At 39.1% G+C, this 23192-nt stretch overlaps 2 protein-coding genes and 1 long non-coding RNA gene across 3 annotated transcripts in view; 2 read left to right on the top strand and 1 right to left on the bottom strand.

Annotated features, from left to right (window-relative positions):
• The first annotated feature begins 32 nt into the window (after positions 1–32).
• Positions 33–10095, top strand: LOC110042782 (beta-1,4-N-acetylgalactosaminyltransferase 3-like). Its single transcript, XM_020748150.2, has 5 exons — positions 33–2689; positions 3274–3408; positions 5064–5583; positions 7524–7668; positions 9246–10095. The coding sequence occupies exons 1-5, from the start codon at positions 1533–1535 to the stop codon at positions 9392–9394; spliced, it is 2106 nt and encodes a 701-aa protein (XP_020603809.2). The 5' UTR covers positions 33–1532; the 3' UTR covers positions 9395–10095.
• Positions 10096–13876: 3781 nt separating this feature from the next.
• LOC149111773 (uncharacterized) lies at positions 13877–15695 on the bottom strand. Its single transcript, XR_016207325.1, has 3 exons — positions 15490–15695; positions 14468–14531; positions 13877–13987 (listed from the first exon to the last, which is right to left on the bottom strand). It is a non-coding gene; the product is annotated as an uncharacterized LOC149111773 (long non-coding RNA).
• A 2623-nt stretch (positions 15696–18318) lies between these two features.
• The window catches only part of LOC110042727 (beta-1,4-N-acetylgalactosaminyltransferase 3-like), a 14879-nt gene continuing 10005 nt past the window's right edge, over positions 18319–23192 (top strand). The window contains exon 1 of the mRNA XM_020748097.2: positions 18319–20129. Within this exon, the coding sequence (XP_020603756.2) occupies positions 18997–20129 (1133 nt within the window). The 5' untranslated portion in view covers positions 18319–18996. The remainder of the gene's footprint in view (positions 20130–23192) is intronic.

The following is a 23192-nucleotide window of genomic DNA, read 5'->3' as shown; positions in this document are numbered from 1 at the left end:
CCACAGTCCGCCATTGAAGGAAAATGCTCAACCAAGCACTAGTATTTTTTTCCACCAGTAAGTAGTAACAAAAATTACTCCGTCCTGATTGGACCCCTGCGTGCCTATTTGTTACGTCATTAGAGCGTGATCACGTAGTTGTCCTTATTTCAACTTATCTAACAGGATCGCTTAATGAATGACGTGCACTAAACGGGTACTTTCTTGTTGCGTCCCTATACCTTCTGTAAGACTGATGGACCATAATTACTGACTTTTTTGGTTAAATTAGGGGCGCTCACCATTCGACCAAACTTTTGCTGTGCATTTCCAGAAATCTCCAGTGGGCAATGAAACAGCATTTTCCACAATTTTCGAAAGAGAGGACAACCTCGCGAGCACCCAAAAAATTGGAAAATTTGTCACCGGGAATTTATGTTTTATTTGATTTTAATCCCGGAATTTCCGAAATTTTGGGTCGAGTGATTTTCATTTCGGATATTTAATCATTTTCGGATTTTTGGCAAGCGTAGAAAGTGTCCAAGTTTTTGTCAGACTTCTTAACCTGGAAGTCTGCTGTTGGAACTGTGAGCGTTTACGTCCGTCCACACGAAGACGATGAAAGGACCTGGCACCGTTCAAATATTAATATTCGTTTAGACACTTAAGCGGATAAGTGTGAACAGCCCAAGAGTGCTTCCAATATTGCAAAGGCGTTTGACGATAATGCTCCGAAGAGGAAAACCGAAGCTGAAAAAGAATTTTTGACCATCAGTATCAGTAGTGTCTAAATTTATCAGTAAAATTCTGCTCGACGCTAGCCGGGTTTGCGATTAGATCTTGGGTCTTGCCTTCTTTTTCGAATCTTCGAGTCATGTTTTTGTGCATTTCTACCTATTGCAGGCCGGCGTGTATTATTTTAGAAATACAAACCAGTTTGGATTTCATATTGGAGACTCTCCGGGCACCTTTTCTGAAAGTTCACGAGATTTAGTCCACATACATGTACAGACGTGCTTTTCAACTGGCGTGTCGACAACTGCGTGAAAACAAATTAATTATATTTCGATGAGCCGACAGCAAAACTCCTAATTGCATTTCTCAGTAGATGCTTTCCCATAAAACTGTTTTTTACAACCAATAACAAATGGCAAAACAAAACATAATGTTCACAAGTCAGTAACAAAAATAAAATTACTCCAGGTGCCCCATTTGGGAGCCCATTTTACTTTACGTTTTCAGCAAAGGCCAATTTGCATAGCACATAGTGCGACCAATACAATGTTGTTGATGGTGTTAAATTATCGATTATTTCAATATTGTCTTGACTTTCCTACGGAGGCAATTCACTTTGTTGTTACTAATGGTAAGCTCAGTTAAGGATTCGGCTTTTTAATGTACGTCTCTCCACGTGAGTTGGTGAATTTAGACTACTAAAAACGAGATTCTCTACTTCGGTAGATTTTAGAGTACTGGATTGTTCACAAAACATCCTGGCAAGTTTGAATTGCGGTGGTTCCAAGCCGAGCCAACTCATACTGGGTCTCATATTGATGGCTCTTTGGCGAATTCCTGTTTTAGGGAGACGATTATTTGGCAAGCGACGTTTTGTTTTTGTCGTAGTGGTGGCAAGCTTGCCTTTTATTGGATATTTATTGTTACTCAGTCCTTCGGAAAAACTGGTGACTGAAGAATACTCATTCTCAAAGAATACTGCTACAGATGGCCCTTGTGAAACAAGACAACATACTGAGTATAACACAGAGAAACAAACCAGAGCGATAATCGCATCGACGGAACAAACGTTAACAGGGAAGCGAAAAATCGATATCCACTCCTCAATGCCAAATGGAAGTTTGAATGTACACATGTGGTCTGAAATATGCGGAACTGAAGTTGACATTTTAAGACACTGGCCTCATTTTCCTTACTTTCCAGACAAGACTTCTTTTATTTATGAATTTCACAAATCTCAGCTTCACAATTCAAATAATAACGGAGAAAGAATTTTTGGATTTCTCCATCCGCTGAGAAGCGGCCAGTATAAGTTTGCCATCACATCAGATGATGTATCAGAGTTGTGGCTGAGTCCAAATGAAGATCCCGCTTCCGCTAAGATGATCGCGCGCGTTTATTCTCCGGATGAATCAGCTTGGACTCAGAAAGGAGACTTCAATAAATATTCTGATCAAATATCTGACCTGATAACCCTTCAGTCTGGCAAGAAATATTACATCGAGTCTTTGAGCAAGCAAGGTTCTGGATTGGCCCACGTGGCTGTATATTGGTCATATAGCCCTTCCAATACAGAATTTGACATTATTCCCACGAAATATTTGTCAAGTTTTTCTCAAAGTAAGCATCATGAAGCCATTCCCCTTCACGCAGGAAAACAACCCAACAACTCGCCTCAAAGCAAGAGCAAACCATATGATTTTCATTGTCTTCCATTCATTAGCAGAGAAGAGTACAATGGCCAAATCCCAACTTGTCCTTACAGTCCCAGCTTTTTGGTGCGAGGAAAGCTTCAAAAGTATCAGGGCATTTCGCTGACAAGTGAGTCGCATGTGTTCCCACAAGATGACACAAACATGTTAAAAAGCACCTCATGGAAACATCGATTGGCAACGCCTAATCCACATACTGACAAAAACATAGTAGAATCCTTCGTGATCAAGTTTGTCAACTATTTCAAGTCTTTGCAGGCCAGGTAAGTTCAACTAGCTCAGGGCACCAAAATTCCGCTTGGCACGCTAAATGCGTCTAACTTTTTCGTGTTGGCGACCAAATCCTGAAAATTAGCCGCCAAAATGGTGACTAGAATTCATCGTCTCACGCCAGTTTACGGCTTTCAGAGTTTTTTAAGATGTTTAAAGCAAAATTTATTAAAATGTGCTTTCAGAAAATCTAGTTTCCGAAAATCGGCACATGCCGCTAGACGCCAGCTTGGATTTCTAGTAGTCAGACAGAGTCTTCCACGATACAACCCATAGTAGGGAAGCGTTTATAGCAAGTCACACGAATAGGGTGGGTTTTGTGTTGTTGACGTTGTTGTTGTTATTTGTTTGTTTTTTGGCACAAAAAAAGCTACTCTATCAGTCGTCTGAGCCAAGCCTATTTTTTTAACCTTTTATAGTTATTTTTTTTAGCATTTAGAAGCCAAATGTCTACTGGAAGAAAGTAAATTTGGTTTCCTTTACGTACTTTGTCAAGATAGGACATCGGAATTCCTAAAAAAATATTAAGAGATCCCGTCGGTGAGTAACTTTTTTCTTTCTTTTTTTACATTAACAGTTTACTATTCCTAAAACAAAAGACAGACCTTTTCAAAAATGCCTGGAAACATCCATGGTCAAAACCCAATCCACGGGTTTATAGGAACACAGTTGAACCCATCGTGAACAAGTTCATCGATGTTTTGCGGTCTGGGTAAGTTCAACTCGCTTTTTAATTTCGCTAGGTAAGAAAGTGCCGTATTTAGCTCTACAGTAGAAAACCACACCATTTCTTGCCATAGAGAAGCGATGCCTTAAATGTTACAATAACCGTTGAGTCCACGGCTTTGCATTACTTTATATTATCGGATATTTATACACACTTTTAATGCAAAATTTACGGTTATAAAACACAATGTTATATTTGTTTTTGCAGGGAGCTGTAGTTGTTGTTGTTAACCTTAGTGAGGGCTTTGTTTGAAAGTTTCGGAGTAGTTAATTTAGCGTCTTCCTCCCATCTTTCGTTACGTATGAAGTACTCACCGCAGCAATACTAACTTACAAAGAACATGGCATACGGGAGTTAGTTAAAGAAATTTTCAGTTTCGTGACAAGGATATATTTTCAAAGTTCTAATATTGGATGTTTACTCGAGGAACTGTCATACTTAAACAAACACTGATAATGCAATATCTCATCAGTCACACTGTCACTCTAGCAGTATTGTGCTTATCAACATGCTATTATGGTGCACTCAACAAAGTCTCTCAATCCTGATTGGTTGAAAGCAGCAGACGCAGGTCAGCAACCGAAGGCTAAATTTTAAGACATCTTATATCACTTGTACGGTGTGTTTAGTACCAGGCTGAAAAAGCTCTTTACAGTGTCAAATAGTTCGTGTAAACGTTTCGGGCTAAGCCCTGCTTCAGCATGTTAAAATGAGCGTAACGCATCATATGGGTTTTTTATTCATTTCTACTGTGTTCAGTACCTTTCTTACGTCTTCTACACCTAGGCATCGTAAACAGTTGGTCCCTTAGTTCGGAAAAGCTCAAAATTTATGAATGTTGTTTAATCCTTTATCTCACAGATTTTTGGCCATGAGTCAAAAGAGAGGTAATATCTCACTGAGCCTTGGTGAAAAAGCATCCAATGTCAGGGCCGCAGCCCGGTCGAGTACTCCCAACAAAACTGGGTGGGCATGTAGGGTCCCCTTCCCAAAACCCTTACCCTATTTATGACCAAAGTCGTCGATTTTCCCTACCCTATTTATGACCTGAAAAAGTAGCTTCTTCTAAAAACATACCCAGTTCAAGACCAGGGTGCAAACACAATACGCTATTTAAAACCACAATGGCAAAAATCGACACCCTATACATGACCAAAGGGTTAGCGCTGAAAACCCTACCCTTTGGGGCCGCACATACTTATACAGTCCATATAAGGGCAAGGACGTAGCTAGGGGGTTCCTGGGGTTTCCGTGACCCCCCTTTTGTAAGCCATTTTTAAGCAAACAACTTAAATGCCATGGCGATATCTTGGCCATTGTTGAAAAGCCCGCAATTGACAAAGTGTGACCTGTCCCCCTGGCTATGCCCCTAAAGGGAGTACCGGGGGGCGTAGCCAGTATGTGGCAAACCGAGGCACTTTCTTCAGTCAGTTTCTGTAGTTTCTTTTTTGAAGGGGAAAGTAAAACAGCTGCTAAATATCTTTAAGAAGAGAATTTAACCATGGACATTGTCTCAGTCATAATTTTTCTCCGGCTTTGGCTCTGAATGTACTTGGGTTAGCCACTCATGGACATAATTAACTTGGACTCGATTGATTCTTGTCGAATCTTTATTAAAATCAAACCTTTTCTTTGTTTAGGAACTACTTCTTGAAGAAAATTCACAAAGTAATTCACAAGCCAGACCCGAAGTACGGCGATCGCTTCTTGTTAAACCTTGAACTCGGCTTGGACAACACCAATCAATCATTTCGACTGTCAGAACACGTGTATCAGAAAAAGGGAAACGACACCTTGTGCCTTCCTGAGGGTTTCATATGGAATAACAGCGCTACAGTGTATTTCATTCTCCCTGTCAAAGATCAAGGAAAGTGGGTGCATCATTTCATTAATCAACTGACTGAAGCCAGCTTCTTGACCGATGACAGGAACTTTCACGTCATAATTGTTGATTTTGAAAGTAAAGATATTGATATGAGCAAGGCGTTTAACACATCTCTTCTCAGCAGTAGACATACCATTGTTTCATTAACGGGTAAATTCTTCAAGACTCTCGCTTTAAACAAGGCCGCTAAACTGGTTCCGAACGCCCATGACATAATTTTCCTGTTTGATCTGCATATCGATGTGCCCGCAGACATTATGGACAGTGTTCGAACGGTAAGTGATTCGTATAATTAAAAAACATATATATTTTATTACAGGATTTTATTATAAACTGGTATTGTAGCATGACAACGAGGTTAGCATGCTGATATATCAAAAACAGATTCAAAAATGTTGGGAAAAAATAAAATGGTCAAATTGTTTAACTAACAATACTACTAACATCAACAAAGAGAGAATTCCAGATGTTTACCACGACTTATTTTTTATGACGTCATGATGACATCACGATTGCAATTTTCAATCAGCGCCTGAGATAACGAAAGTCATCAGATTTGCATTCCTCTTTGGTAATATCACACAAAAACGACAAAGCTAAGTAGTGTATTTTATTTTTAATTATAATATATTTTTAATTCCTGACATACAATTATATAATTAAGAAATTAAACTACAGTCTCTAATAAAATGATTCAGATCATAAGCACTTCATAATGTTATGGGAAAATTCGCCGTTGCACAGGCATTTCTTTGTTGTTTGGAAAATTGTGGGAAGGAGGGCCGACAGTAGCCTCTTTTCAGTTAACAGCTAGAGATCTTAAGTTTTGTTCTTCATTGTACTTTGCCGATTCTTTGTATACCTGAGCGTGTGCAACGCTGTTTCACTAACTTTCATTTAGAAGACAAGTAGTTCGTTATCGGGTCATTTGAGTTTCTTTTTATTATTGAAATATACCTTCCGTTCCCTCAGAAACTAGCCAGCTGAACTACTTTTCACTAATGGAGTTTTAATGCTTTCTATTCATAGGATAATTTTTCCTTGCTGTCGGTAACACCAATTCACCAATTCATATTTAAGTATCTCGCTTTTAATTTCCTAAGTTTGTTCTATCTTAATCTCAGCCTGTGTAATTTTAATCCTAGCACTCTATTTTTAATTTTGGAAGCCTCGTGGTGTTGATTAGAATTCGCTATCTTAATTATGTACTTTCCGCTCGTATTGTATACTTGAAGTTACATTAGCATATTGTAAACACTTGACGTGTAAAGGATGATATATAAGCAAGTACGTTTGTAAAGCATTTTCGATTACATCGATTACATCGGCTACATCGTTACGATTCTACAGCGGCTACTCCGCCGAGTATGTCAATTTCACCCTCGACGTTAGAGTGCAGAATAAACTACTGTTGGACCAAGTTATGTCTCTTCCTTGACGTCCGTAGTGAAGACCATTGAAGTAGATCCTCGTGTACCAGGAAATCGTGACGAATTTCCGTTCCCGCAGCCAAGCAGTGCTCGCCAAGAGTTAGATTCCCCCAGTTGTCAGTTCAAGTGTCCGTTCAGTCCGAAATTTACAGTGTTGCAGGAAAAACCTATCGTCACAATAAAGCATGGTCACAAAAGCGAACTTAACATCATGCTGTTACGTTCCACACTCACTCATCTTTTCCTCACCGCACACTGGCTGGGATATACTTTTTTGAGTCTTAAATGACGAGGATATTTTTTAAGGCCAAGGATCTTCGCTTAATTCATAGGTAACAGAGGGAAATGGTAAAGAAGTCGGGTAAACATCAAAGGAGCAAACAAACAGGCTAAGACTTGAGTTGGAAGGTCCTTGACCCTGCACATCTTTTGTTTTATGCTCCTTGACTATGCATGAATTACATGATCGCAATGCTTCTATTGGTTATTTGAATGAGAACACATAAACACCTTTTGTATTTTGCGAGGGTTAGTGCAGGGTAAACCCCCAAAATAGCCAACAAAAGCGTACAACAATGTTCTTTGCCAGGTTTCTCAGCCATTTCCATGCACAAAGTTTGCTTAATTTGAATGCGAAAAACGGCGATATAAGATTGATTATTAAGCAATCAATGATATCGATATTGCATGAGCCAACTTTCGTTATTTTAATACTCGCTTGAGCATATCAATATAATTTTACACGATACGATGATGGTCGTAATAACTAATGATTCTTCCCACAGAACACTATTGCAGGTCGAATGGCTTACTTCCCTATAGTTGGTCGTCTTGATTGTGGAAGTTCTTCTGGAGAACATCAAGGCTTTTGGGAAATGCATGGCTACGGAATTATGGCGATTTATAAATCAGACTGGGACAGATTTGGAGGTAAGTCCACTTAAAATAATTTTCGCACAAACTCAACTTCCCCTTTTACAATTTTTTTTTTCATTTTCTCCGAACAAGGGAGTGACGTAACTTGTATGAGAGACTACTTGATAATACACCATTTTGAATTTTGTCCGGAAAACCGCCGCAAGATGCTTACACGCTCCTTTAGAAAATAATTTCACTCTTTTTGTCTTTCTAGCTTTACTCGAATCGTTTTTTAACTCGTGACTGCGATAGCAAGTTATGAGCTTATAGTGGGTGATATTATACTGGTTATTGTGAGTCTTGGTCGGCTGTAATACTCACCAACGTACATAGTCCTTTACAGTATAAATTTTCCCGTTGTGTGTTAGAAAATTCATGATGTCAACTCACATTAATTATCATAAACAACTGAAAATAATCATTGAAGGTCATTGAAGAACACTTAAATGAGAATTCTGTATGTTGCCACGATTAACAGGGGCGTAGCCAACGATTTTTTCTATGTAAGCCAAATTGTACAGCGTAAGTCGTATATTAAATTTTGGCCAACGTCCAATAAAAAAACAACAATGACAACAGTCAACTAAATTTTCGTACGCAAAACTATTTCAAAGTTCTGCTTTGTTAATAATCTTTCAGCAATTTTTCAGGTATAAGATTGAAAGTCATTGTTTCGTTTTCAAAATAAAACGTTGATATAGCGGTGATTCGTTATCGAATAGTAAGAAAAAGAAAATATGGCCTTTCGGCTGCTAAAAAAATTATTCACAGAAATTTTTGTTGAGCCCGTGCTTAATGACTTAAAGGCTAGCTACGCCCTTAAGTCGAACTAGGAGTTCAAGTAAATAAATATAGCAAGTGTTGCGTGTTGCAAATACTATATAAAAATTATTCCACGAGCATGCGATGGATATGGGAGATATGTGATGATCATATCCAACAAGCGCGAGTGGAATTATCGTTTTATTGAAAACGCTCCCAAAATATAGGAAACTAAAATTATAATGAACAAAACACGCCTCCAAAAATACGCGTGCGTTTACCATATTTGCAGAGCATGAAATAATTGCTCATATACCTTGATGGCTAAGCCAATGAAAACTCTTGAATTGCATTGATTTATCAATGATCCAGTTCTTTTATACTACCCATTACCCAGGAGCCCCGCTAATATTAAAGGGAGGGTTTCACGGTTCGGCGCATGTCTGTATTATATTTTCGCCTGTGCACGCTTTTTGGCACAGGCCCAGTTTTTCATCGTTTATGAACCAATTGTGAGCAAGTTACCTAATTTCGCATGCAAATAGTCGTGAAATCATTAACCGCAGAATAAATAGTACGGGTCAACACTAAATTCAACGGTCAACAGCGTGGGTAAAATCCACTGAAATCTTCTGACAATTTTGGTCATCCGTCATTCTGCCACGACTAACTATAGCATGTGATTACTGAGTTACCTAAGTAGAGTTTTTAAAGCGATAACACTGATAAGAAGTGAACAAACGTATTTTGATTTAGAGACAGGTGCCGAACCGTGAAACCCTCCCTTTAAACCCTCGTGGAATATTTCTACTTTTTAACATTACTAGGAATGAATACCGACGAGTTCAAATACAAATGGGGCGGAGAGGACTGGGATCTACTCGACCGCGTGCTGATGCTGTCGATGGAAGTGGAACGAGTCAGGCATCCAGGCCTCTATCATCATTATCACAGTAAACAAAACATGTGGAGTTAAAGTGAAATAATAATATTCATAGAAGACTCCCTTTATGGGAAATGCAAATAATCATCATCATTATCATCGTCATCATCATCATCATCATCATCATAGCCGATTCCCCAACAGGGAAATAGGGGCTTCAACTGTAGATAGTTCTGGCCCCAGTTGTTCGAAGACTGGATAACGCTATCCACCAGATAAATCGCTATCCCTTGGATAAGTGTTGACAAAACAAACCACGCTATTCGCTACATAATGATTTATCCGGTGGATAGCGTTATCCACCTTTCGAACAACCTGGTCCTGGATAATTTGTCACGCGTGTGGAGCGCAGTTAACAGGCATACACTGAACTTTTGAATTGCACATGCATTTATTGCATTTCCCATCAGCACTGAAATGCAGAGGGGGGGAAAGAGACAATGTGATGTAGGAAAAAAAAATCCGCGGAAGAAGACAGGTCCAAAGGCAAAAGACAGTGATTCAAAAAAGCTGATTAAAAAGTCTTAATTTAGTGTCTAAATTAAACGGATGTTACTCAGAACTGAATGGGAATAACTTCGGTCTAGAAAACTACTTCATGGTTTCATAGACTATTTGTTATAAAAATATTTTAGATATCAACTTATATGGCGAGCTGCGCGGATGTTATAAGCTTCAAAAAAAAAGTCGCTTTGAAACCAAGCAATAACATACATTGCAATAGAAGAACCAAATGTCTTCTGTAAAACATTTCGTCAATCAAAGAGTTGAAAAGGAGAAGCTTTAAGCAAAAGAGGTCAACCGCATTCCTCTTATTTACTTACTTGTCCTCTTGCCGACAAGCAAGAGGACAACAATGCGATAAGTCATCAGATTCACGGATTTTCATAATAACAAGCGGGGTCTACAAATTATTATTATTATTATTTTTTCAGTCATCTCTATAATTCCCTTATATGTTACTACCTCAAAGTTTCGCTTGACTTATCTGTTGTAGTGAGTCAAGCCGACAAGTATTCAACCCCCCCGCCCCACCTTTAATTTCTAGTCCCACTTCTCCACGTGGTTAGTATTGGGATCATTTTCGTGGAGAAACTTGTAAATAGCCGGGCCGCGATATAACTCAATAGACTATAGTCTCAAGAGACTATTACGCTTTTGCACGGTCAGCTACATTGAAAGAGTGCCATTAGATTTTGATTTCGCGTATCATGAAATCACGCCTTATTAGGCCTCATGGTGATTGTCTGTTAGAGTAGCATTCAGTGTTTTCTCGATAAGCTTCCCTAATATTTTCGATCTAAGAGAAAATTGAATTAGGAATACACTGACCTGCTCTAGCCAACAGTAACCTTGCTTCGTCCAGAGAAGAATCGCTCACACCAATAGCCTTCAAATGACCTCGAATGTCTTTGTCTCATTTTCGAATTAAAATACATTGAACATGTGCGGGATTCGTAACACTAGGACTGCACGTGCCACCAACGATTTGAGAATAACTTCAGGTGGCCAGTTTTTAGTTGTTATTGTCATGTGATACCACACTCCAATCTCGTTCCCAGAGTCTTCGTTCCCCTTAACCAGCGGTCGGAAAACGAGAGCTCTGGGAGCAACCATTTTGAAATAACCGAATTCTGGTGATTCTGCCCATCCGGTTTCACTGTGGAGTCTGCATCTATGGCGCATGCCTGAGATGGTTGCTCCCAGAGCTCTCGTTTTCCGACCGCTGGTCAAGGGGAACGAAGACTCTGGGAACGAGATTGACCACACTCGAGGATCACACGGCCGTGGCATAAAAATAGTACATCCAGGTTTTTTATTTCACAGCAATGAGAGTTTCAAAATTCGTAGACTTATTTCACAAGAGTCTTTACCAAGTAGTCTCAAAAAAAGATATTATATATACATATTTTTGGATGAAATCGATTCGCGAAAAGCAACTTGTCAATTATCGTCACGCCATCTCACCGCTATCACACCCGGTGTAACGCTGCTGAGTAAATCAACCCATGCATGTGGACGGAAAGTCAAAAGTTATATGTTGTTTTAAAATCTTAGAAGAAAACCTTCTACTTGGCAATACCATTTTGTTGTAATGAGAACACGAAACGCCTTGCAGCACACGAAATAGAACTTAGATGGAATAAATTTAATATTCACAAATTTCCGCTTCAGTAGAAAAATACGCACGTACTCATAGACAAGTTAGAACTCCTTTTCAGCGTAAAAAAAATATATTACTTTCGATAAAATTGCCCACAGAAGATAAAAAATAACTATAAATCATTTAAATGGGAGAAAGGGTCGCATTCAGGCTAAAATTTCAACTGTTGTTTAGGTTATCTCTTGCATTCATGAAGACAACTGTAAGTTCAAAGGTTATAAACTTCAAGCGAGTACCGTAAATATTTTCCGTCGTCTAAATTCGTAGTTTGAGTTGCCCCAAAATTTTATTTCACAGAACGATAGAGGAAGCCTTACTCTTTCTATAGAATACCATCTTTACAGCGGAATCCATGTACCACGTAGGGAGTTTTGCTGTTGAAATTCACCAAAATCGAGCTTTCTGATCATGCTGTTCAGGAGGGTAAATTTGAAAATTTTTTTAAAATTCAGGTTTGAATCTTTTCCAATTCTAATAAATGTACTTTGTAAAGGAAGGGTCATTGAATTGTGTAATATCGAAATAGTTTTGATATTTGTTTTAGTTTTCTTACACGAGTCGCAAATACGAAGCACATTTTTCAGTGGTTCGAGGGCTTCTCCAAGGGTGAAAATTAAAAAATCGCTTTACGTGAAAACAGGAGCCATAATCGGGGACGGAGACCGTAAGCGCGCGCCATTTCAAGTATTGGGGTTGTCCCCATGATATGCGACCAGGAGGGAGAGGTCAACTTCGCTTGCGTAGCCATGCGATTGCGCGCTCGATGATCTTGGCCATTATGACGTCACTCGTAAGCCGGCCCGTGAAGTTTCAATGGCCGCTAAAATAATGACACCAGAAAAGTTTTTCATCCGATGATTGCTCAAAGAATTTGAAAGAAAGCGATCAACAGACCACAGGAATAAGATAACCTGTTAATATTTTGTCCAAAAATACTTTGGTTTTCAAAAACTAGATGTCAAAAGGATCAAAAACACGCAAAATTTCGAGATCGCTTAATTGAAAACGTGATTTTAAAGTGAAACTTTGTGCTCGTTTCATGGGCGATATCTGGAGAACCCAACGATGAACAACACGAACACAAAAATATGATCTTGATATGGTCTAAAACGTTTGAATGGTGATGAAAACGAATCATTTAACATATGCATAAAAATGATCAGTGGGTTTAAACCCATTATTCTGTAGACGATAGCGTGGAGGACCTGCTGATCAATACTCGAAACCCTCGAAATATGAGAAAGTATTCGATAGAAAATGTTCCCTTACAAAGATATTTAAGCTATCAAGTCATATGCTGAGTTGGAAAGTACATAATGCCCCAAAGAATTATTTTTCTGCCCTAAATTATCCGCAAAACCGTCGAAGATAACATTTTCTTCTGCGAGGCCAACCAACTGACGCAAGCTTCCGAGCAGACGTGTGGATATTTTAGATGGTAAAATGATACAAAATCATTGTTTGGGAGACCTAGATGAAACAGATGATATTCAGAATAACATGGACGAGACCTTATCAGAAAGGTGCTTCATTTCATGTGAAAATGTTCGTCAAATATGAGATCGGAGCAGGATCTGTTTCCTCGGGCGTCCGCATGCAGTGCAAAGCTGTTTCTTGTCTCGCAGCTTCTTCTGAACTTCTGACAAGAAAGGCATCCTAAACTGTTGCTTTGGGTTCTAATTTTTTTTGCTAATTTCTCAGTGAGTTCACTTAAACCTGTATAGACTGTAAAAGAAAACTGTGTAGGATGTTACATGGAAAGAACTAAAAAATAGAGAATCTGGTTCCAAGCAGCAAGTGAATTGAAGAGGAAAGAAAATATGAACTGGGACACTTCTTATGCTAAGCCATTGGCAATAAGAGTTAACTTATCCAGGAGAAACCTGTTGAGCCAAAATGACTTATCGCCAAAACAAAGAGTTCAGTACACTAAGGAAGGTTGTGACAAAGGTGATCTCTTATTGTAACCAAACCCTTTGTTTTCTAATAGTATCTGTTTTGAGACACCGTGAAAGCTTTACTGCCTCTAAGTTTGAAATGATAATCAATTCTTTTCTTTATACTTTATGCTTTTAATTTTCATCACAGTAAATCGTATGTAAATAAAGATAGCTTCAACAGTTATTTTACATTAAGTTTAAACTGACCTACAAAGAAATATTGTAGAGAAGAGTGTCACAGAGGTTGTACTTTTAAACATGAACCCCAAGCCTGATTTCTCCCCAGCTCCATCCATCCCAGGTTCCCTGTTGCTTTTTGCATTGACGACTTTATTTTTGGCTTCAAAAGAATGCATCATGCAAGTGATAAGCGTACATTTTCCACAAATAACAAAAAAAAAACACACAAGATTGGGTTTTAAATGTTTAATTGACAGTACATTGACAATAAATAGATAGCTCTATATGATCAGAAAACGGGCCTGCTTGCATGGTCTTGCAAAGGTAGTGGAAGATGATAACCTACGATCAAATAAAACTCCCCTTAATATTCACCAGTTGAAAATTGAAATAAATGTTGACGTGACGTGACCTCCCTTCCCTCTTTGGTTTTTATTTTGCCCCTAACTCTTTTCAACACAAAATGTAAACTAAAAGATAGATTTCCTAATGAGATCTAGCACCAGGAACTCAATATGTATCTACCATTAAAAAAACTAATTCTCACAATTAAATGATCCAACCCCATCCACCTTTTAAGTCCAAGCAGATACAATGCGGTAATGTACATGGAGCTAATATCATAATTTATAAAACATTATATAGCTCATTTCCATTGTTATATAAGCATACATGATTACAGCCGACAGTGAGGCCCCTTATTTGGTCATAGGTAACAAAGAAAGCCCTCCCCCCAGTGACCCTAGATGAGTTAACTTTCACACCATTAGCAACATAACCAGGGTAGGCTGATAACCTGTTTTCGTCAAAATACTGGCCTACCTGGGACAACTCATGGTATGAAGAAATCAAAATTAACTCACAAAACCCCACAGTGATCAAATGGCTGAAAGGAAGCCAAAGGAAGAAGGACAACTGAGCATTAGAATATGAAAAAAGGCTTAAGTAATCCTGGAGGGACAACTTCATTTCATATAAACACTTGATAAAGTTGCCTCGGAAGGGTCTGATAGTGTTGTCTCCAGTACCCAAGACCATATAAATGGGGCCTTGTACTCTCCTCCGTAGAGGTTCCCTAAGGGAAATTGAATATACTCTGAACTACCAGCCTAAGGTCAAGCAGCACAAGAGAGGCCTATGCAGAGGAGAGAGGGCCTTGTATGTCATTATGTTTAAAGAAAAGTCTTACAAGACTAGACTGCAAACCATGGGTAAAATGTAGACTGCAGGCTTTTTAAGAATATCATATTCCCATTTTCATTTATAGAGAGATCGAGCTAACCATACACTGGCTAATCTGAGCCGTATATTTCAGGCTAACAGGAGAACTAAACTCTCTATAAAGGAAATGGGAATACAATATTCTAAAAAAGTCTGCAGTCTTCATTTTTATCCTCTGCATTTTAACCACCGTTGTGCAGTAGGTAGGCTTTAAGTCTTATTTAAATAATTAAAGTCAAGTTCTTGTTTGTGAAAATTCTCATTTCCGTCATTGTGGATAATATTTCTGTTTGCTAGGTCTGTTGTAGAAAATGTGGAAAGGTTTTAGTTTTCTGAAAGAACACTCCGAGCTCGATATCGCAGATATTTCATACTCAAATGGACTGATCATTTTTACTGCTCACTCTTCAAAATCATCTTCAATTACAATGTTTTCCTATACATATAAACTATTCTGTGACCAAGTTACACGTTTCTTTTGGCTACCGATCACGTAAAAAACGCAATTTTACAGGGCGAACAGTCAAAATTTTGCCCCACATATTTCCTCCGCAGAGCGATGACTGTAACTCTTTAAATGCACTTTATGCGAGATTTTTCGGTCATAATTAAAATCTATTTACCTCTCAAGAAAGAAAAATGATAGTTACTCCTTGAGATCCAAATACAATACCATTTGAAGCTGGAATGATCGGAGAAATCAGCCTCAAAAAGTTGTATCAGCGAGAGGCGACGGACGCCATTTTCGAAAATTCTGTGCATTTGCGCGCTTCTTTCGCCGTGACGTCATAACGGCCATGATCATAGGGTCAGCCAAATCTGACGTGTTCACCTCTCCCTCCTGTATGCGACAATAATTCTATTTTTAGAACAAATTGCGCCATCGCCTGCGGCACACGCGCGTACATGCTGCGAGGATTTTTGCGGATATCGCGCGGGGGAAATGGCGTCCGAAATTCCCGAAATGTTTCATGTTTTTGCCCCACAACTCAACGCGTTTACGTCTGTTGGAATTTTGCTTAAGTATTTTCGTCGTAAGCTGCTCCAGTTTGAGTGAAGTAAGACAGTGTCGAATTTAGGTATGTTCGGCAGTAAGCTTACATATATCGCTGACCAAGTTATGTTCCGACTGATGCTTCTTTTACATGAGCTGTACATTACTCCACTTTAAATTTCACATATGTTGAAGATTAACAGCTTTTCCATTACACAGCAAAAAACTAGCTGGATATATTTAGATATAGCAGAGCTTCAGGACTTCATAGTTTCCTAGCTCCTCTTGCCACACGCTTGCGAGGAATTTGTCAATCTATCGCGACGGAAAAGTAAAACAAAATAATTGTTAGTTTGAGTTTCGCTTGAATTGTAAGCAATGCTTGATATTTCATCAAGGCTTAATAACTTTACGTCCGTAGATACTGCTCAGTTTTATTCGTGTAAAAATCCAGTAAATTCTCTGTTGTCGATGAATGAAAGCGCCCGCCGATGCGTGTTTTGTACAGTCAGTAAACATGACAAATTGTACTTCCGCCGCACTTTCGTGTGAAAGCGTACATCGAACTCAAACAATAGCTCTATAGTTTTTAAATATGTTTAAGATTGATAAATGTTTGAGAAAATATTAAAAGCTAAGCTGAAAATATGTGAATAAAGCAGAAACAATCAGCAAAGTTACGATGACGCTTTCTTTAATCAACTTGGAATAACGATTTCGATTTTGATGATCGAGTTATCAAAACTCCTTGTCTATTTTCATGTTCGCAGTGTAAAACTTTACTATGCTTATGTTGAAGAAACACACATGATGTTAGTAGCTTCTTTTGCATTCGTGAAATTTGTTGCAGCATCTCAGCACAAAAGATAACGAAAGAAATCTTTGTCAAGATTTGTTGACAATTGAAAACACCGACTCGGACTTGAAAGTGCACGAGCTGCATGCACTATGCAAATGAGCTAATTGTACGCGTCAGACTTTCCTTTCAAAAACTTTTTCAAACTCACCAAACAAGCAGTGACAATAAGAAACCATCAAAACAGGTTTTGGTTATAATTAAACATTGTCTGAGAAACTCACAAATTAACTCGATACCAGAGTAGAGAATTTTCTTGCTATATTCTTAAGCATACGCGTAAGCTTACAACTAGCGTGAGCAGATCTTATTAGTCGTTCCCAGCCCGAGATTGAAGTCTTTTTTTCGACCCTAAAAAACCCACCTTTTCCGTTAGCTCAGAGCATAAAACTACATATAAGCGCCCTGGTTCGTATTTCCTGCCTTATTCCCTGCCATCGCTGTGAAAAATACGCAAGAGAATCTCTCAACTCTCACCATTTGATCACGCAGCGTGACAACATCCACGCGAGAGCCCCTGACATGTGCGTGAATCCGCGCGGATATATGACGTCAGGATGGCGCAATTTGTTCTAAAAATAGAAAAATTGTCCCATATCATAGGTGCGCGCGAATCCCGAGACTTACGGTCTCCGTCCCCGATTATGGCTCCTGGTGAAAAATATAAATCCAAACGAACTAAAAGTGGCATTTTCTTAAGTAGTTTCCAGAGGGCTTTCTTGCGAAAAGGTTTGAGGGAATTCGATTTTTGCATTTAGCAAACCTATCCGTGGTATTTTACAGGAAGTCACTCTTCAGCCCGGGCTGAAATTTCAGCCCGGCTAGTGGGGCTGAAATTTTGTTGCGATTACATAACGAATTTCAGCCCGGGCTGAAATATTAGCCTCGGCGCCAAATATGAAATTGTGTGCGAAAAGTCTCCAGAGAATCAAAATGGCGCTGAGATCATGAATCGTGAAAATAGGCGCATTGCTTTTCTCGTAGTTTGACCTTTTGTTGGCGCTCAATTTTTAACTTTTTGGGGTATTAACACCCTACAATGATGATGGAACTGAAACGAAAACCTGTCTCTTAGCCAGAAAGACATACTTGCATAGAGAGAAAATATGTCCTCAAGCTTGCCGAGTTCATGGCCTTCCTGACAGCCTCGTGCTGTTTAACCTTGTCTCGATGTTCTTATCTTCCATATAAACTTTGAAATTAGAGAGATTCTCTATTTTATGGCCTTTATTCCACTGAGATCGCTTCTACTTCATAGCGGCACCATCTTATTTCCTGCTTTTCAGCCCGGGCTGAAATTCCGTTTCGATTACATGGGATTTTTCCAGACTTTTCAGTCCGGGCTGAATTGCGGCCCGGGCTGAATCCTTCTTCATGTAATCGCCAATTTGATTTCATGAGAATTTGTTTCAGAAGCCGGGCTGAAATTTCAGCCCGGGCTGAAATTCGCCATGTAATCAGGCCCTTAATGAGCAGAACAACGTGAAATCACCAAATTCTGTGTTGCCTCGACGGCCAATTTTTAAAAGTTTCTATTTCAAATTTATCGCTGTGTTCCAGATTTAGCTTTGTGATTGTTTTGACAGTGATGAACAGAGAGCCGCGAGATTCGTAGGTAAAATATAAAATCTTTTTTTTATTATTATTATTCGACGTTGTCCTCGGTTTTGCCGTCGTGGTTACTTAAATTCCGTTTTTTTTTCTTTCTGCGCGCGTGCGATGCATGACGAGCATGTTCGACATTACGACAAGAGTCACACATGCGCAGTTAAGGCTGGTTCGGTTCTCGCATAAGCAAAAGCTTAAGCCGACATATGCAGACACAGTAAGACTTAGGGGAATGAAACAATAAATTCTAAATCTTTCATAAAGCGAACTCGACGGGGGGTTTTCTTGTCTTATTTCCCGACGCCTCGTGGATTAATAAGAAATTTTTAAAAATGCATTTAATATGCCTGTCATGTTTCGAATAGCAAATATCAAACCTAGCCATTTGACGGTGAACAAAACGACATTGGCGCAAGTTCAGAAATATACGATATGGAAAATCATTTGTCTCGGTTAAAGACATTAATTTTTTTTTTTCCATTTTAACATGGTTGCTTATTAGGTCCGTTGCTAAGCGATGTTAACACTTTGTTAGCCAGCTTCCCTTTTTCTTTTTCTTTATTATTCTTGCGGGTGATATTGTTGCTGAGGGCAATTGAAAGCGAGGCATTTGTTTACGTTTGGGATGAGATCGCTCCATCCTTTACAATACATCCTTCTTAGTTGAAAGCGATGGCTTTTCGACGGATCCCTCTTTTCGGAAAAAAGGTATTCGGCAAATGCAAGCGACGTTTCGTAATAGTGGTAACGAGCTTTCCACTCATTGCGTATGTGATGTTCTTTCTGACTCCTCCTGAAAGACGAAAGTTGATTACTTTCGAATACGCACAGTCTACGATTGCTGCACCAGAATGCCCTTGCAATTACACTGACAAACAAGCCAGGGCGATTGTCACATCGACGGCAAGAACAATTCCCTCTGCTGGAAACGTCGCTCATGACCCATCATTGTCTCCAGGAAGGTTAAATGTACACGTATGGTCTGAGATATGTGGAACGAGAGTTGACAATTTACGAAATTCTCCTCATTTCCCTTACCTTCCTTGCAAGAGTTACTCAATCTCTGATTTTTATACAATTAAACCTCTAGACACCAGAAATAGCGCAGAAAGGATTTTTGGATTTGTCCATCCACGTTTAAGCGGCGAGTATAAGTTTGCCATCGTCTCAGATGGCACTTCAGAGTTGTGGCTGAGTAGAAATGAAGATCCCGCTTCAAGCCAGATGATCGCCCTCGTTTATTCTCCTCATGGATCGGCTTGGACTGAAGAACGAGACTTCAAGGAGTATCCTGGCCAAATTTCTAAAGAAATGTTTCTTTACGCCGGCAGCAAATATTACATCGAGACTTTGAGTAGACCTGGTTCCAGAGTCATGTATCTGTCTGTATACTGGTCTTACGGCTCTTCCAGTTCATCATTTGAAATTATTTCCTCGCAATATTTGTCGAGTTTTGCTAAAAATAGTAATAGTGAAGCCATCCCCCCTCACGCGGGAAAACAACCAAAAAGTTCACTTCCAAGCAAGAGCAAATTGTATGATTTTAATCGTCTGCCATTTGTAAATAGACAAGATTACGGTGGCGTAATTCCAACTTGTCGTTACAGTCCAAGTTTTTTAGTGCGAAGAAAGCTTCGACAGTACGAGGGTGTCTGGTTACCAAAGCAGTCACTGATATTCCCAGACGATGACACAGACATGTTCAAAAGTGCCTCAAACCCGAACTGGTTCAAACCCAATACACATGTCGATAGAAACACGGTTGAATCTGTCGTGAACCAGCTCATGGTCTCTTTGCGGCCCAGGTAAGTTCATCAGCCCATTTTTAAGTTTCAATAATTGCATGGGGGCATCGAGCTGCAGACATTATCACTTGAAGATTGAGTTATACTGAAGAAAATTTCTTTAACTTACAAGATGTAGTGCTTTCTGAGGGCTAAAGTTTCTCTCCAGCGTTAGTTTAGATTCCTTTTTGTGCCTCTAATTTCAGGTATCATGGTAGGTGAATTCTATGAAAAATGCGAAAAATCTTTTTTTGCTGTTCAAACTGAGAAGACTGAGATAAAAATTTTGTAAAAGGAATGGGAAAAAAGCTATTTTACTTTGTAAGATAAAGAGAAAAAACTATTTGTGAACCTCATTAACCCCTTTCGGCGTATTGACAGCTCTAAATAAAATTCACCGCCAGTTGTCGCGTGTAAAGCGAACTGCGGTGTGATATTTCATTTGTGCACGCAAACTGTTCTCAACCTGGTTCTCTCATCGCAAGCATCAGGACGAAAACGCAGGAAAACTTCTTGAAGTTCGAAGAAACAAAATTTCACTGTGGGATATGAACTTTACTGACAGAAAACAACAGAAAAAGATGAAGAAACTACTTGTGCAAAACGTTTTATATGCTGATCGAACGTGTCATAGTTACATGTGCTTGAAGAGAATGCTTTCTCGAATTATCGGAATGGGGATTGCCTAAACCCATTTGCGGTCAATATTTAATAAGAAAACGTGCTCAGAATTTGAGAATCGATTGGCGAACTTTTCTCACAATTACAGCAAAATACATAATAGCAATACGTCGGATTGAATGACCATCTTTGTCATAATGGCGCCTAAGTTGGCTTCAGCTTCATTGACGCGTTTCAGACGAGTTTTGATTTAGAAACAGCTGTTAAAACAATTTAAGTTCCCGGTTGCCAAACAACTGAGTATGTGAAAAGAATCGTCAGAGACCAAGTTCAATTATCAGAAGACAGTTGCAAAGGACCGCTCATCTTTCTAATCGTTGCATAAAGTTTGTTTTTTAAAATGTTCAGCTATATCTGATTCTTTCAATTTGTCGGATATCACATGATTAACGTGACGCCACTGTTTTCGAAAAGCTTCGTTTTCAAATGGTTTCCGTCCACACCAAAACGAAAAGGCGGCGTTTTCAAATTTCCCCGGTTAAGAGCGTTTTCGAGAAGCTCTATTTTTGTGACGGATTAGTGTGGACGTCCGGTAGGGCTAACCGTAGAAATAAAGCTGCGTTTTCAAATTTCGCCAGCGTAGTGTGGACGCTTCCGTCTTCAATGAGAATAACACACTTAAAATTAATTGCCAGCACGTGTGTCCTGTGTTCATAAGATAGCCAAGGCTAACACTCTTAATAAAGGTTTTGAAATCAAACAGTAAAATTTATATTGTTAAAAATGTTTTTCGACAAGGAAGACATCTTTATCGATCAGAGTGTCACAATGATAGTATGGTCCAAAGCTTTCGGGATTTTTATGTCAACAGTTACACTCAAAGTAGCTATATCTCCGCAGGCGACAAACTTGACAAGACTGGCCATAATCTTAATGCAAGTTATTAATGCAAATGTGTCACTGCTATGGAGGTACAAACAAATTTAATTTAAAGGCGAGCTCGCGGATTCGGCCTAACTGCGAGCTAACAGTTCAAGTCTTAAATTGAATGCCTCTATGGTATAGACTGAAAGACTGCTAAAATATTGCCTTATTCAATGGGAATAACACACTTTACATTAGGGAGCTTAAGCAAACCACGGCGACGACGGCAACGAGAACGCCATCAAACAAAAGGTTTAATAGCTGTGCACGTGCGTTATAAATCTTTGTGCATTTCTTTGCCGTCCTCTGCAAAATAACAACGTGAAATGACCAAATTCTGCGCCGTCTACTGAAAATAGACGACGACGGCTAATTTTTCGTATTTTCATTTGGAATTGAACGCTGTCATTGTATATTTAGCTTGAGCACGTTTTTAGAGCCATTGGCGCACCAAACAGATCTAGACAATCGCGAATTTCGCTGGTAAAATATAAATTCATTTTTCACTAGGCGTCGTCCTCGGCGTCGCCGTCGTCGTTGCTTAAGCTCCATAATAATTGCCACTTAGCACGTATGTCCTGTGGTCATAAGATCGCCAAGGCTAACACTCGTAATGAAAGTTTTGAAATCAAACAGTAGAATTTATATTGTTAAAAAATGCTTTTCGACAATTAAGTTATCTTTATCGATCAGGGTGTGATAATAGCTGCATAAAGTGTAGTCCAAAAACTTTCGGGATTTTTACGTAAATGGTAAAGTTTAAATATCGCGGCAGAAGACGAACTTGATAAGACTGACCATAATCTCTATGCATGTTATTAATGCGAATGTGTCGCCGCTATAAAAGTAAAAACAGATTTAATTTAAAAGCGAGCTCGCATTTCCCAACATGGAGCTTACGGCTTAAGCCGTCTCAATTTAAATGCATCCATGGTATAGACTTAAGAATATTTTACGTTTAGTTGACGAACGGGTGTTACTAAGAGCCAGTCGATTAATTTTTTTTTTTTCTTTGCATTGCTCGGCAGCTGAAACAATTTTTATTGTGCATGACATAATTTTTATAGCCTGATAAATATTACTAGATTCCAAACTATGGTTTTACATTGCTATGGTTTCCTTTGGCCCCGTCCCTACTACGCCGGAGAAATTTGAAAACGCGCTTTAAATCTACGATTACGCCCTCCGTCCTCACTAATCCGCCACGAAAAAGGATCTTTTCCAAAACGCCCTTAGCTGCTCTTCAAACCGGAGGAATTGGACAACGCCGGCGTTTGGTTTTCGTGTGAACAGAAAACATTTAAATTTTAAAAAAGGAGGTTTTCGAAAACGATGACATCGCGATAATGATTTCCGTGACCGATTTTTTTTCAAACACAAATGCAAAATGACCAGTGATAGTTGCGTTTTCAAATCCCACGGGCGTAGTGTAGTGTGGACGGGAAACATTGGAGGCGTTTTGCAGAGTGAGACCTCCGTTTTCAAAATTAATAGTAATATTTGTTATTAATATTTGTTAAGTTTAGTTTCTTAATATCG

Source organism: Orbicella faveolata, unplaced genomic scaffold (genome assembly GCF_042242905.1).
Source record: "Orbicella faveolata isolate gen_17 unplaced genomic scaffold, um_ofav_v1 contig_2, whole genome shotgun sequence".
Classification (NCBI taxonomy): domain Eukaryota; kingdom Metazoa; phylum Cnidaria; class Anthozoa; order Scleractinia; family Merulinidae; genus Orbicella; species Orbicella faveolata.
The sequence above is the reverse complement of the archived record's forward strand: the minus strand, read 5'-3'. Positions and strand labels throughout refer to the sequence as shown.

Excerpts from the sequence above, each read along its gene's own strand:
- LOC110042782 (XM_020748150.2), top strand. The coding sequence starts at position 1,533 with ATGGCTCTTTGGCGAATTCCTGTTTTAGGGAGACGATTATTTGGCAAG. Across the intron at positions 3,409-5,063 it reads ATCGATGTTTTGCGGTCTGG|GAACTACTTCTTGAAGAAAA; the intron begins GTAAGTTCAACT and ends TTCTTTGTTTAG. Across the intron at positions 5,584-7,523 it reads TTATGGACAGTGTTCGAACG|AACACTATTGCAGGTCGAAT; the intron begins GTAAGTGATTCG and ends TTCTTCCCACAG.